The following is a 15,631-nucleotide window of genomic DNA, read 5'->3' on the forward strand; positions in this document are numbered from 1 at the left end:
AGTAATTTTTTTGTGTTTTGTTTTGTTTTGAAGTTTCAAGGTCCCAAGGGACACTTCCTTACCATGGACATTTAGATTGCTTTCTATTTTTCACTATTATAAACAATTCTGCTCCAAACATTCTTGAACAAAGACTTCTGTTTTTTAACTTTTCCACACGTATATTGAATATATGTTTCTGGAGACTATTCTGGCTGTTTCCAGCTGTTGGGGGAAAGGTGATCATCTTGTAATGGTCCCTAATTTTCTCCTCTTATGTGGCTCAGTCTGTTTTTAGACTCCTCTCTGTGTTTTTAATTAATTAGTCAGCAAATGTTATTGAACCTGAAGTGTGTGAGCTGAGGCAGGGCTAAGAGGCAAGAAGAAGAAGAATCAAAAGGCACAATAACAGCACTTTTTGACTACTTACTACAGTAGGCATCAACCTGGCTAAGCTTTTCCTTTAATCCTTTCAACAACTCCACCATCCCATTTAGCAGGTGAGAAAACTAAGGCCCTAAGGATGAAGTCACATAACTAACCTAAGATCACACAGATAGGAAATAGCAAAGTAGAGATTTAAACCCAGGCAGACTGACTCCCTAAACTGCACAGTAGATATAACAAGAAGTCACCAGTGGGAAGACAGCCTAAATGCTTTCTTACCCTCCCAGGCAGCGAAGTGCAGGGGTGAGAGTAAGGATTTTGCAGTCAGCTTGACTGGATTCAAATACCCGCCTCCTGGCCGTGTGAACTTGGGCAAATCTCTGGGACTCCATTTCAAAACCCTGCCGCACAGGTGGGAATTAAATGAGATAATGGATGGGAACATGCCAGGCCCAGTGCTGGTGTACAGAAGGTTCTTGCCAGGTGACCATCCCATCCTCTACTTGCTACTCGAGCTGGAAGTCTAGTTGCCAAGTTGGAGAGAAGAGTTCAGCGGAGAGTTCTGAGCTGAGCTGGAGCCCACTGGGAAGTCGGAGATCGGGGTTTATTTGCAGAGAAATGCAAATGTCTCCTTTGCTCTCTCCCTGCCTGGGCAACTAACCTCCTCTCCCATCTGCACCCCCGCTCCTCCCCGCTCCAGAAGAAAGGGTTGGTTTTTGCGCTCCAGAGCTGAGCGCTTGAAGCCCCTCTTTCCTGCTCTCTGGGAGGTGGACAGTAGAGATAAAGGGTCACCAGTGGGAAGAACCTTTCTGGCATGTGGGCACAGAAATGGGGCGGAGGGCACTCTTTTTTCTGCCCTTCAATGGTCCGGATGGGGGAGGGGATGGCTGTTGAGCAACTGCTCGGGAGACACTCTAGAAGCAGAGACTAACATTTGCCTCTTTCTAACAATTGGACTGGGAGCCATCTAATATATGGAAGATGGATTTACCACCTCACGGATCCGGAGCCTGCGACAAAGCTGCTGCTGTGGTTTCTAGATCTGCTCCCCCCTGGGGCTGAGGGGGAAGATAGGTCAGAGGTCCAAATTAGCCAAGCACAATTTGAAAACCTAGGGTCTCTCACCTCAGGCAAACCCAGAGATGGCTTGAGGGTGTATTTTACAGTCAAAACTCTGTAGGGTTTTATGGTCCCAACAGATACCACCTTTTATCAGAGGGAAACTGGATACAATTAAGGATCTTTGGGTAAAGTGAGAAACTGCAGCAATGGTGTGGTTGTTACTGAGATTTGTGTTGGGACTGGGTGAGGCTAAGGAAAGGAGACACGCAAAGCAGCTTTGGGGGCTGGGAAATGGGTTTACCTGGTGCCTAGAGAATTCGCCCCACCTTCCTCCAGGTATCAAGAAAGGTCCTTGACCTGTCCCTCTATTTTGCTGCCCATTTTTGTGTCAGTAAGCCAGTCAGTCCGTCAGCAAACAGAACTTTGTTCCAAGAGCAAATGGGGATGAAAGAAGGAAAAGAAAGTGGGGGGGGGGGGCGCGGAGAAAAAGACCTTTAGATCTTCAAATCCAATTAAGAAGATAGAACACATACATAGTGAATATGCCATGGTGACATCCCCCCCCCCACTTTTGTTAACATTTGGGACTTTTAAAAAGAGGATATTTTATAAACAGTGTAAACTGAGTAGTTGTTGCTGAAAGAGGTTTTAAAAAAAGGAGTGTAGTAGAGGGGTAATCCTGGTGGCCTTCTTGTAAAATGTGAGGAGCTTATTGGCTACAAGGAACACCAACTGAGATGAAGGAGAAGGCTGGACCTCTTTCCAATAGATTTTTAAAATAATATCCCAACCTGAGGAACATGTGCTCTGAATGCAAAGTATTATTCTTGCTAGATGGGAATGATTGTATAATCATAATAAAATAACCTGGCATCATGGGAAGGCAGGAGGAATCCCGGCAGCCCAGGGGCAAGCTCTTCATTCCCTGCTTCCCGTTCCTGGCCTTTGGCATGCCTCTTGAGCTTCACCTCATCCAGGAAGGCAGTATATTTCTGCGTAGTATCCCACCAGCCTCCGTCCCCTCTGGATAACCACAAAAGAGAATACTTGGCTCAGGCCTGCGAGGGAAGCCACTGCTGCCTGCAGATAGGCCCTCAATGAGGCTCTGCCTGGATCTGGCGACTTTAAGGGGGAAAAGGACCCCAGCTTTGTCCCTTCAACAAGGGAAATGGTTCAGCCCAAAGGGACAGACAAGCTCCGAGAAAGCCTTCAGAGAACCCAAATCATGCCTCCCGCTCCCAAGGACCGTCCCTTGTGCGCCCCCTACTCAGGGTCACTGCCTGAGTCCATAGCTCTCCTCCTGAAGCCCTCTCAGCCCACCCGCTAGATTTAGGTCAGAAAACAGACACTAACAGCTCTCCTTTGCCTTAGCAAAATTAAGTGGAATTTATTGGGCAAGTCCATGCAGGGTGGTGGGGAGAGACGATGTCCCGGGCCCGGGCCCCAGCCAGCTTCAGAAGCACCCGCGTAGGCCGAGGACTCAGGGCTCCGGGTGACCGTGCCCTGGGTCCGCCAGCCCCACCCCGGAGCCGTGGCGGATTCCCAGCGCTGCCGGACCCGTGGGGTCGCTCGGACTCCGTTCCCCAGCCGGCCCTTCGCTTTCACAAGATCCTCGGTGACTGCACCAGCTCGAGTGCCTTTAAAGGGCCACACACGCTAGCCGCCGCTATAAAATGTTACCAGCGGCACAGCTGCAGAAGGGAAACGGCTGAGCCGCCCCAGACGCTGCTCACTCCACCGGGCAGGCTGCTCACTGCGCCCGGCAGCCCGCCTGCAGCCCACAGGCTAAGTCGTCCCTGGCGAGGAGAAAGAGGCTTAAGGAAGGCACAGTACCAGCTCTGGCCCTGAGTGAGTATCCAGTTCAGATTTTGCCACCAACTGGCCCACGAGCCAGTACATGTGCTAATAATGCCCTAAGCCGGTTATAAAGACGTGGAAATTGAGGGGGAGGGATAAAAAGGGGGGAAAGGGTCTGTCTTTCCTGGGATTTCTAGCCCAGGCCAACCTTCTGCCGTGTGCGTGTGCGTCAGGGCTCTCGGGGCGGCAATGGGGGCTTGAGAGCCGGTCCCCCAAGAACGGAGCGCGGTGGCCGCCACCGCCACCGCCCCGGAGTCAGGCGCCGAAGCCGCGGGCGGGCGGGCACGGTGCGGTGCGGCGGCGGCGCGGCGGTGCGGGCTTTTCCCAGGCGCCCCGGGGTCGGGTGGCACTGAGCGCGACCGGCTCGCGGTGGCGGCGTGCGTGCCAGGGGCTGGGGGTTCCGCCGCTTCGCACTCGGCTCGCCGGGCTCCGCGCTTCCATCTCCAAGGCAGGCGGCTTCGCTGAGGTAAGCCCGGCCGCCCGGCAGGACGCTGGGCTGAGCGGCGGGGCCGAAGGACTCCAGCCGAGCAGGCCGGGGGGGGGGGGGGGGGGTCTGGGGGAATTTGTTTTTCTGTTCGAAAGCTGCTCCGCTGGGGGCGGAGGGGCGGCCGCCCGCCTGCCAGCCAGCGAACCGCTTGGCTTGCCAGCGCTCCTGCCTGCTGGCCACCCGCGCCAGCGCCCGCTTCTCCAAAGACGGCAGCACCTTTTTCCCTGCGCCCGCGCTTTCTCCAGCTGGGCTTCCACGGACTTTGCTAATCACCCGGACCGCATCTGGACGCTCAGGCTCTGGGGCTGCGCAAAGCTCAGGTTTCCTTTGGGGGCTGGAGGCGAGAGGGGCTTTTTGGGCCGAGTTCGAGGCAATTGCGGGATGGAAGTTAGCGAATTTGGGCAACTTGCCTGTACTACCCAGTCTACCTCTGCTCTCTCCCACACGCACGCCCACACAGCCACGCACTCCCACGCACACACTCCTCTCCTTATAAACGAGCGCCGCGGGGCTGGCCGCTCACAGAGTCCCTGCCTAGCCGAGCATCGGACTTGGAGTCAGAGAGACGTGGCTGCGAATCCCGGCTCCGCCACTTTCTAGCGCTGTGACCTTGGGCAAGTTACCGAACCTCTCGGAGCCTCTCCTACTCTTCTGGTAGCGGGGTTAGAGCACTGAGCAGAGGTGGCCTGGCTAGGGGGTAGCTCAGCCTGCGGCCGTGTAGGTCACTCCGCAGGCGCTCAGTAAGTGTTGGTGAGGCGCAGGAGCCGCCGCCGCTGGGGCCAGAGTGCGTCCCGCGCGCGGCCACACCGCGGGGCCGCAAACTCGCTGCGGAGGACCAGAGCCCGCGCCCCTGCCCGCCTGTCGGTGCGGTCTCTAATATCTGTTCTTGACACAGCACTTGCGGGAACGGAAGCTCGGGGCCTTGGTGAACTGTGTGCTCGTGCCCACCTTGCAGGGATGCTCCAGGTCGCCCTCAACTCCAGCGGCTCCACCTGGGATGCCGTGAGGAAGGCAGCCGAACTGTCCGCAAACAACGGGCCTTTAGTTTTCAGGTGGCGAAACTGACCGGTCTGGGTTAGAGCGCGTCCAAGAGGAGCCGCAGTACTGTTTGCATTCTTAAATTTCTCTTAAGTGAGAAAATAGCAATCGAGATGGAGCCATCCAGTTGGTGCCACTTTAACTTTTGGTCCCCCAACAGGTTAAAGACGAGAGCCCCCTACCTGCCTTGCCTGTCCCTTCTTTCCTCTCCCCACCCCCATCTAGGCGGGAGGGGCTGTGGGGCTAAGGGAAGGTCTGAAGAGAAGGGGGGGGGGGCGGGAACTTGTATCAGAGCCTCCAGGCACCAGCCTGTGAGGAGGCACTTGTTGCTCTGGGTTGCCGGCTGCCTCTAGCAGTCGTTTCACAGTAGTCAGCTCTGGGCGTGAGGAGCAGGCTGGGACGCTTCTGAGCTGCCAAGTTTTGCCTTCGAATGGGCTGGGTGGCAGTGTGGAGACAGAAAATCAGGCCAGCAGGGTCAGGAATTCCCATTGAAAAGTGGATTCAACACTTACTGAGCGCCTACGGAGCACAGACCCAGGCGAGGGGCAGACGGGGAGGTGGGGGGGGGGGTGTCAGGTAGGTTGTGGGAGTGGGGCTGAGAGAGCGGCCAAGAGAGACAACAGATCTGAATGGAAACAGGGTCCTGTTTAGGAGAGCTCACAGCCTGAAGAGGGAGATGTGGCAAAAGGGTCTTCTTCCCCAAGAACTGATATTAAAACTTTTTTCTGGCTCTTTCTTTTATTCTATAACTTTTTCCCCTCCCTTTTTTATTGTTGTTGCTACTGCTTCTTATTTTGTACACTCGGGTACATTTGGGCGGCATAAAGAGGGAAGGCTGGATACGAACCGAGAAAGATGGGCAGGGCCCCTCAACGTTTTTCTTAGGATGTGAAAATTGCTTCATACCGAAGATGCTGGGCTCTGGAAGACGACATGGATTAGACTCCTTGTCTTGTGATCACTGGCTTGAAACATGACTGGGTAGCCTCGGAGAAGAAACAGGCCTCCAATCAAGCAGTGGTAGTGATGACCCAGCAACTGGTTTTTTTTTCTGTTTTCTCCCCCACTTTTTCGTTTCTCTATTTTCTTGCCTCCCTACCCTACAAGTAAGTGGTGCAAAAGACAATAAAGAGAAGTAGTAAGTGGCTACTTTCTAGAAGTGTCTGAGCAGATTCTTAATGACCACTGGGGGAGGGAAATGTCAAGGAGAATTCTAGGCTTGTTCGAAAGATTAGACATGCTTTTTAAGGTGTGGGAGATTCTTTGGGGCAAAGGGTATTTATAAATACAAAATTTGACATCTCTGATTCATCATGAAGGCTAGAATAGATGAAGCTTAAAAACAAGCTTCTAGGAAAATAACGAGAGTTTTCAGGTGAGGAAATTTTTTTGGTTTCTGGTTTGAGGGAATTATTTTTCCCTCACCCCTTTATCCTTCAGCACTTGAGCTAGGAAATTATTTCTTCAGCAATTGTTTGAATCATTCTAGGTATGATTCAGTGGTCAGGCGAGGCCTATGAACATAAGAGTGCTAGCTCCTGCTCTCGGAACCACTGCCACTTGATAGGAAAGCCATTGAATCTCTGTTCCTGTTTCCCTTCAGGAAGAAGTATTCCCATTTGTCACTACAGATGGGTGTGGCTGGGCTCAGACCAGGTGTCCTGGGAAAGCCCTATGCTACTTGGGCTGTCTTGGAGGGGGCTTGAGGCAGGGAGGAAACTGAGACATTCCTTGCTGCTCTCTGGCCACCTCGGAGCCCCCAGCCCACCTTTATCAGCCTGGCTTTTCTCACACCCATATCTGAGTCAGGGCTTTGGAGCTCCATGGCATTTACGTTGGGGACTGATTCCTTCCCTGGGCTACAGCCTTCAGCTTTCTAGGTCTTCCTTGCCCTCTTTCCCACTTTTTCTCAGTCCCAGTGGAGGCCCAGCTCAGAAGCCAGTGGCCCATGAAGACAGTGTGCTACTTATGGATATTTATGCCTTCAGAATCAGGAACAGTGCCATGCCACCCCACACACACACACTTGGGGCTCTGAAATCACTGGCATGGGAAAGTGGTCATTGTGTACCCTCTTGATGATGTGGATAGCTGGCTACCTGGGCAGCACCTGGCTAATCAAGCAAACAAAGTTCCAGCTTGATCTTCTCCCTTGCTCACGTGGTCTCTGATCTTGGATCTAACCCTGTCACCATCCTTTCCTTGTAGCTGTATGTAATTGCCCTGCTTTGGGCTTTGCTAATTTTTTCTTGGCTAATGAAACCTTTGCCCTTCTTATCTTTTCTCCATCACATACAGCACAACAGCTCCGGCTGGCAGCATCACCTCCCACCAATTTATCCAACTTCTGCTGAGGCTCTGAAATGCCAACGATGTCGAGACCTGCACTTGATGTCAAGGGTGGCACCTCACCTGTGAAGGAGGTAACTTTTGCCATTTTACAAGTAGAGACATTTAGACCTGGGAAGATGAGCTGGTCTGGGGCCACCTATAGGCCCTCCTAGGTGTGGTGTCTAGTGTCCTTTAGCAGAGAGGAGACAACAGGGCTTTCTCTAGGGAGAATGAGGATAGCTTCTGCCTAAATGTGGTCAAACCGAACCCACTCAGGTTGTTGAAAGATGGCAGGGTAGGGAGCAGAGAATTAGAATCAGAATAGGACAACACCATTGAAAGGATTGGGGGAAGGGCAAAAAAAAAGAGGAAAGGATTAATGTGAGGCTGAGAAGAGGGACAATGAGATGCCTTTAGAGTGATGAGGTGGAGGGAGGGAGATGAAAGCAGCAAACCCACTTAGGAGGGCAGGTGCCCAGCATGAGCATTTTGCTCTGAACACTGAGCTCAAGAGGATCCTCAAGCTGGGAGCTTAACTTTGCAGGGGGCCTTCTTGCTACCTCCTCACCACTAGCCCCAAATGAAGTGCATGTAGGAGTTTTCTGGGCCTGATATTATGTTGCACCTTTCTTGTCTTCTAGGATGCCAACCAAGAGATGAGCTCTCTAGCCTACTCTAACCTGGGGGTGAAAGATCGCAAAGCAGTAGCCACTCTGCACTACCCCGGGGTAGCCTCAAATGGAACCAAGGCCAGTGGGATTCCCACTAGTTCCTCTGGATCTCCAACTCCAATAGGCTCTCCTACCACCACCCCTCCCACTAAATCCCCACCCTTCAACCTGCACCCTGCCCCTCACCTGCTGGCCAGTATGCAGCTGCAGAAACTTAATAGCCAGTATCATGGGATGGCTGCAGCCACTCCGGGCCAACCAGGGGAGGCAGGGCCCCTGCAAAACTGGGGCTTTGGGGCTCAGGCGGGAGGAACAGGGCCACTCTCTCCTCCTGCTGGTGCCCAGAGCCCTGCTATCATCGATTCGGACCCAGTGGATGAGGAGGTGCTGATGTCACTGGTGGTGGAACTGGGACTGGACCGGGCTAATGAGCTTCCAGAGCTGTGGCTGGGGCAGAATGAATTTGACTTCACTGCAGACTTTCCGTCTGGCTGCTGATGCCAACTGTCCCTAAACATGAAGGAATAAAGCCACCAATTCTGTTGTAAATAAAAATAAAAGTTACTTACAAAGAGTTGGACTAACTGGAGGTGTTCTTCATTGAGGTCTAAAGATGTGTTGCATGGTCTGGTGTCTTTTCAGCAATTCTGAGGCCCGTGGTGGGGTGTGGGTGGATAGCTGGGAGGGAGCTGGATGGGATGGGAGGAATGGGGGTGGGGCGGTAGGGGACTGCTTACCAAATTTCTGCCGTTATCTCTTCAGGAGCCCAAGTACCTAGCCTCATTGCCCTAAGTCCCCAGGAACACTGTCCTATTCGAGGTTAAATACAGGGGCTGGTTGGGGGCATTCTCAGAAGAAAGACTGATCCAGACCCTTCCTCAGCCTCCTCACCACTTGCACATTCAAGTCTAAAGGGTTGCCCTGGCCACGTGACACACACTTCACCAACCCTAAAAGCCATCCCCACCCACTCTATAGTTCCAATCCAATTGACCCATTAAGGCTTTGCCCTTTTGCCTTTGAGCAGTAGATAGGACCTAAATAGGATCCTATGACCTGAGAGCTCAGATTTCTCTGGAAAATTACAAAAGCTACAGACTCCCAAGATTAAACTGAAATTCTGATGCCTTCTTCAAGCCCCTCCTCAGACAATTGCTCAGGGCCTCCCTCCAAGCCTGGTCTGAGCGTCTCCTGACTCTGGCCTCCCTGGCTCACCATGTATAGGGACAGCCTGTTTATTAGGGCTGTCCTTTCCATCTTAGAGATACAAATCAGGGCTGAACTTGACAAGTTCAGCTTTTGGGGATGCCTTTGCCCTTAGATTAACTGCTGAAGAGGCTGTGACTTCGGAAGCATGCCAAGTGAAAGACAGTAGCACTGAACTGGATCCTGGCCTTGGGGGATGGCAGTTCAACCCCATCCTTGTGTTAACATAACCCAAGGGTCTTCTCTACCCACATTTAAGACTCCTGGGGATATCCTTCCTTGGACATTGTGGAACTTACTTGAACAGCTCATGACTAGCATGAGGCCTGACCCACGGCAAGCACTTTTGAAGGAGCCAGCTGGCAGAGGCAATGCACTGGGTTTGGCACTCGCTGAGCACCTGCTCTGGGCCAGGCACTCTGTTAGGCATGGGAGCATGAATTATATAAAGTGTGTACCTTTGAGGGAATTCCCCATCTAGAAGGAGAAAGATGAACACAGTATTGCCTATAACACTTGCGGAAGGTGCTGTTCAATCCCAGAAAAGGAAACAGCTCCCTCTGCCTGGGAAGTCTGGAGAAGGTTTCCTGGTACTAAACTGGTTCATTTGTTTGTTTTTAATATCTCACAAGTAGTAAGTACATGATACAATCTCTTTGTGAGAGTAGAAACTTTACAGATAAGGTTAAATCCTTTGACCCAGTCCCTCCCTCAATCTTGATCACCTCTGGCCCTGCACAGAGGTAGCAAATGTTTATCTGTTCATGGTGTATCCTCGCTGGTCTTACTCTGTGCCTTTACACAAAGACATATGTACCTACAAAAACAATACGGTTTAAAAATAAGACTAGAGCCAGCCAAGGAAACAATGAGTAAGGGGGAAAGCTGTTGTGCAGGCACAGGTTCATGAAAGGGGCTACAGTGGCTAAAAACCAGAATTTTTGTCTTCTTCTAGAAGACCAAGTGAGGAGCATGCCTTTATTTTTAGTACCACCAACCCTGTAGCTTGTGGAGAATCTCTGGAAGGTTGTAGGAAAACAAAGAATTAAACAACTTTGATTTTTAGGATTATCCCTCTGAAGATAAATAGATTTACTTGACCCTGCAAACAGAGACATGGGGTTCTGAGGTGGAGACATGGGGTCCTGAGGGGCTAGTAGGGCAGAGGTAAGAAAACAAAGAGGAAAAACTGGAAGCCTGGGAGAAAGTGGGGAGAACCAGGGGACCGGAGGGCCTGGAGGTCTGTGTGCAGAGAAGAGGTCAGGATTGAGGGAGGCAGGAAGTGAAGGGAAAGGAGGGAAGCTGTGGTCAGCAAGTGGGTTTCAGAATCTGGACAGTCTAGTGACAGGGTAAGGGTGGGCTCAAGAGTGGGGTCTAAAGCAGAATGGCAGGATGTGGAAGAAGCCTAGACCCTAAAAGGCTGGAGGGTTCCGGGTCCCTCCTCTGCTGGGGCCTTCACAAGAACATGATTCTGGACAAATGAAACAGGTCAGCAGGCTAGACTGTTTGCCACCCCTGACCTCTGAAGCCCCTAGGGTGTCAGCAGCCCGTAGGGTGAGGAGGAAGAAACCCAAGCCAAGAGTCACTGCCTCTGATGGGGAGGGGCTGCCTTGGAATCATGAGGTGACAGGAGTACAGCTTGGGAAGCAGGTGGTGGTGGGGAATGACCTGGACATCCCTAGAGAAGGTGCTTCTGAAGTGGGGAGAACAAGATCTTGGGCATGGCAATCCTGCCTCCTGGTGCCAGGAAAGCGTGGCCAACTGAGCAGCCTCTTCGTCAGAGGGTTTGGAGGGAGAGGGAGGCAGGGAGTAACCTCCAAGCTGAACTCAGGTGAGGAGTGTGAGGCAGTAATTTTTTATTGTTGGAGAAGGAGCCAGAGAGACGGAATGTCACAGGGCACAGTGGGGAGAAGGCAGGGAAGCCTCTAGCCCCTGCCACACTATTTCATATTCAGGCCCCTCATAGCACAGCTAGACAGGTTCAGTAGGTTACCAGGAATATTTCTGAAGCCAACTCCAAGTCTCTCCCTGGGGGCTAGGAAGCAAGGTTCCCAGATGCACACAGGTAAGAAACACTGCCTGCCCTCAAGGAGCCTGTAGCCTAGGTGCAGTTGAAGATGTATAACCAAGAGCACCTCCTAGAGATCAGGAACTATGATGCTCCCTAGGGGCAAATCAGGGGACTCTGTCTCTGGTCTCAAGGAACTCACAGTCCAGTGGTGGAGACTGTGATATTCTTGAAGGATGAATTGGATTTCCACAAGACAGCAATGCTGGTGGGGAACGGAGGGGAGGACATGGCACAAATGAAAAGATCAGGGCATGCTGTAAACCAGAGCCAAACATGAGAAAGCCCATGGTTTTGTCAGGGAAGGGTGGAAAATCCAGCAGCTTAATTTCCTTGAAGGGCAGAAAGCTGAGAGAAGATTAAGTTTGAATCAGATCTTGCATTGTTTCTACTTTATTCCACAGACCAAGGGGAACCTATCATTGCTCAAACATGGACTGAGTACCTACTAAGTACCAGGTGCGCACTGCAAATATGTGGTGAACACATTGCCCTTTCTCTCATGAAATTTTAAGTTTAGCTAGGATATAGACAACAGTCAAATATCATGCAGATAATTACAAATTATGAAAAGAGACATGAAAAAAGTTACATGTGCTATGAAAGAGTATAATGAGGGACTTAATTTCAATTGCAATATATCACGAAGGGCTTCTGAAGGTTTTGAATAATGGAATGCTGTGGTCAGAGCTTGCATGAGGAAAATGAACCAGGCTATACTGTGCATGGCAATTGGAATTATGGTGATGCTAGAAAGCTGTTACAGTGATTCAGGCAAGAAGTGAAAAAGACCAGACACTAGAGACTATGATGAAAGGGCAGCATTTCAATGGGGAGTTATTGTTCACTGAATATAGAGTTTCACTTTTGCAAGATAAGTTTTAGAGATCTGTTGCACAGCAATGCGAATAATTTAACACTACTGAACTGTACACTTAAAATGGTAAAGATGGTAAATTTTATATTATGTGTTTTCTAACCACATTTTTTAAAGGTAGCATTTCAAAGTAGAGAGGTAATGATGGACTACTCAATAAATGCTTTGGAACAATTGGATACACTACCTCACACTTTACACAAAAATAAATTCCAGATGGACCAAAAAAATTTTAATGAAAAAGTAAAACCATAAAAGTACTAGAAGAAAATATGGGGAGATTTTTTTTTTTAAATCTTGAAATGAGGAGGCCTTCCAAGAATGACACAAAACCAGACGTTATGGAAGAGATTTATATATTCAACTATATTTTTAAAAACCGGCAAGGCAAAAATACAATTAAAAAGGCAAAATCAAAAGAGAAACAATAGCCTAGCTGGTGTGGTTCAGTGGTTGAGCGTTGACCTATGAATCAGTAGGTGGAGGTTCGATGCCTGGTCAGGGCACATACCCGGCTTACAGCTCGATCCCAAGTAGGGGGAGTGCAGGAGGCAGCCAATCAATGAGCCTCTATCATCATTGATGTTTCTATCTGTCTCTCCCTCTCCTTTCCTCTCTGAAGTCAATAAAAATATTTTTTAAAGAGAGAAACAATAATCTGGAGTAAATTTCTGCAACTCATAGTGAACATGAAAACAGCTGTTACAAATCAATGTCAAAGACCACAAGCCTAATATAAAAATGAGCAAATGATATCAAAATTAAATACAGAAAAAGAAATTAAAATGGCTTTAAAACTCATCAAAAGCCCTAGCCAGTTTGGCTCAGTGAATAGAGCATCGGCCTGCAAACTGTAGGGTCCCAAGTTTGATTCTAGTCAAAGGCACATGCTCAGGTTGCAGGCTCAATCCCCAGTAGTGGGTATGCAAATAGCAGCTGAACAATAATTCTCTCTCATCATTGATGCTTCTATCTCTCTCTCTCCCTTCATCTCTGAAATCAATAAAAATATATTTAAAAATAAAATAAAACTCATCAAAAGATGCTCAAATATTCACTCATACCAAAATGTTATTTTAAAAACTACACTAGGGGACATATAGTTTCAGAACAAGATGATTTAGACTCATTTTCCCTGCTCCTCTCCTACAAATACAATTATATTTCCTAGAAGTTACTCAACCAATAATGATGAAAGGACTCTGGAAGCAGGAAAAAAAGAAGATGGACTGGCTAGGAACTTCAGGACTTGAGAAATGACAACATGGTGAATTCTGTTGGGTTTCTTTTTATCTCCCACATACCCCTACCCTGGGGGCCAAAGAGGCCTGCAACCCAAAACCACCACCACCACCACACATACACACACACACACACACACACACACACACACACACACCCCACTGAGAAAGGAGAAGCCCAACAGAGACTTAGCCTGACAAACTAAGCCTGCCCTACAACCAAAACTCCAGAGGGTGATGCGAATTGCCTGCAGTAGCAAAGCCCTAAGCTGTCTCAGTTCCCACTCCAGAACTGAGACACCAGCAGGCAGCCTGATTTGCCTACAGCAGTAGCAGTAGCAAACCCCATATCTCCCTACTCTCCACCCAGTGGCATAAGAACAGCCTCTCCATTCACCAGAAGATCACCCAGCAAAAACAAGCAGCTCAGGGAAGCACCTTCTGCCCCTGCAGACAGCTCCAGCAAGGACTGAGTGGGAGCCCCAGGAACAACAAAAGAATGGAGCATACCAAAATAACACTGCAATGGCTTGGAAAACTGAACTGTCTTTGGACTTACAACCCACAGAAGTAGACCTGAATGTACATGCTAAACCCAAACATGGTGACTGCCAGCTAAAGCAGAAGACTGAAATGGGATCAAGACTCTCCTAACATAACCAGAATGTTGAGGACAGAATAGAAAATCACTTACCATAACAAGAGCCAGGAACACCACAATTTGATGAGAAAAGACAATTCATTGACACCAATAGCAAGATGAATCAGATGTTGGAATAACCTGGCAAGGGTTTTAAAGCAACCATCATAAAAATGTTTTGATAAGCAATTATAATTTTTCTTGATATAAATAAAAAATTGTAAATCGCAACAAAAAATAGAAGTTATAAAAATAACTAATGGAAATTATGGAAGGAAAAAAACAACTGAAGCTAAAAAAAAAACAACTCACTGAATAGACTCAGTAACAGAGTGGAGATGACAGGGGATAGAATCAGTGAACTTGAAGATAAAGCAATAGAATTTAGTCAATGGTAACTTACTTGAACACCAGATCAGTAAACTCTAAGTTACATATGTATATGATACTACCTAAAGCAAACTCTAAGAAAACTGTAAAAAGCAATATACTTAGAATCATTATCTATATATATAAAAGCCTAAGCAACCGGCCATCCAGCTGACTGGCTGGTAGCTATGATGCGCATTGACCACCAGGGGGCAGATGCTCAACACAGGAGTGGAAACCACAGCATGGAAACATGGAACAGACTGATGAATATCAGGGGGAAGGAGGGGTAGAAGGGGTGGGAAAATACTAACTAAAGATCATATATGCATACGAGTAGCCCAGTGCATGAAATTCATGCACATTAAAAGGGAATTAATTGCCCTAACCGGTTTGGCTCAGTGGATAGAGCATCGGCCTGTGGACTCAAGGGTCCCAGGTTCAATTCCAGTCAAGGGCATGTACCTTGGTTGTGGGCATATCCCCAGTGGGGAGTGTGCAGGAGGCAGCTGATCGATGTTTCTCTCTCATGGATGTTTCTAACTCTCTATCCCTCTCCCTTCCTCTCTGTAAAAAATCAATAAAGCCGAAACTGGTTTGGCTCAGTGGATAGAGCGTCGCCCTGCGGACTGAGAGGTCCCGGGTTCGATTCCGGTCAAGGGCATGTACCTGGGTTGCGGGCATATCCCCAGTAGGAGATGTGCAGGAGGCAGCTGATCAATGATTCTCTCTCATCAATGTTTCTAACTCTCTATCTCTCTCCCTTCCTCTCTGTAAAAAATCAATAAAATATATTTTAAAAAAATCAATAAAATATATTTTTTTAAAAAAGGGAATTAATTAGTGGAGACATTTTAATATTGCTATTTGTCCTTTATAATAGAAGTGTGACAGATGAAAGGAAATTAGGAAAATGTATATGAAAATAATATATAAATTTATTAATAAATAAACAGTAACAAAAGGATATAACAACAACAGAGGCATGATGTAAATACGACAAAAACATGATATGGAAACAACAAAAACATGATATGGAAACAACAAAAACATGATATGGAAACAACAAAAACATGATATAAAAACAACAGTAATGCAAACAATGACTGATAAAGTGATTCAACTTATTCTAATATCTCCCTGTACACCACATTAAGAGTGAAAACAGAGACACAGCGGACTCTCATAGCCAGTTAGCCTGGAGGTCAAATCACCCCCGGTATTGCCGACAACAATCAAGGCTTAACTACAACAAGACTGCGCACAAAGACCACTAGGGGGTGCACCAAGAAAGCATAAAAAATGCGGAGACAAAGAAACAGGGCAAAACTGTCAATGGAGGATATTGAGTTCAGAACCACACTTTTAAGGTCTCTTAAGAACTGTCTAGAAGCCGCCGATAAATGTAGTGAGATCCT

The 15,631-nt window shown here is 48.6% G+C and overlaps 1 protein-coding gene across 3 annotated transcripts; it reads left to right on the forward strand.

The window, feature by feature from the left end:
* The first annotated feature begins 2,887 nt into the window (after positions 1-2,887).
* Positions 2,888-8,396, forward strand: CITED1 (Cbp/p300 interacting transactivator with Glu/Asp rich carboxy-terminal domain 1). Of its 3 annotated transcripts, none has more exons than XM_059679138.1 (3): positions 2,888-3,276; positions 7,109-7,233; positions 7,783-8,396. In XM_059679138.1, the coding sequence occupies exons 2-3, from the start codon at positions 7,174-7,176 to the stop codon at positions 8,308-8,310; spliced, it is 588 nt and encodes a 195-aa protein (XP_059535121.1). In that variant the 5' UTR covers positions 2,888-3,276; positions 7,109-7,173; the 3' UTR covers positions 8,311-8,396. The 3 variants fall into 3 exon arrangements, with proteins under 3 accessions (XP_059535121.1, XP_059535123.1, XP_059535122.1); XM_059679140.1 differs by lacking the exon at positions 2,888-3,276 and adding an exon at positions 3,372-3,751; XM_059679139.1 differs by lacking the exon at positions 2,888-3,276 and adding an exon at positions 3,887-4,386.
* The last annotated feature ends 7,235 nt before the right edge of the window (positions 8,397-15,631 follow it).

Source organism: Myotis daubentonii, chromosome X, assembly GCF_963259705.1.
Source record: "Myotis daubentonii chromosome X, mMyoDau2.1, whole genome shotgun sequence".
NCBI lineage: Eukaryota > Metazoa > Chordata > Mammalia > Chiroptera > Vespertilionidae > Myotis > Myotis daubentonii.

What these genes read in the sequence shown, in the direction of transcription:
- CITED1 (XM_059679138.1), top strand. Translation starts at nt 7,174, where the DNA reads ATGCCAACGATGTCGAGACCTGCACTTGATGTCAAGGGTGGCACCTCA. An exon ending in GCACCTCACCTGTGAAGGAG is followed by an intron (nt 7,234 to 7,782) that starts GTAACTTTTGCC and finishes CTTGTCTTCTAG; the next exon opens with GATGCCAACCAAGAGATGAG.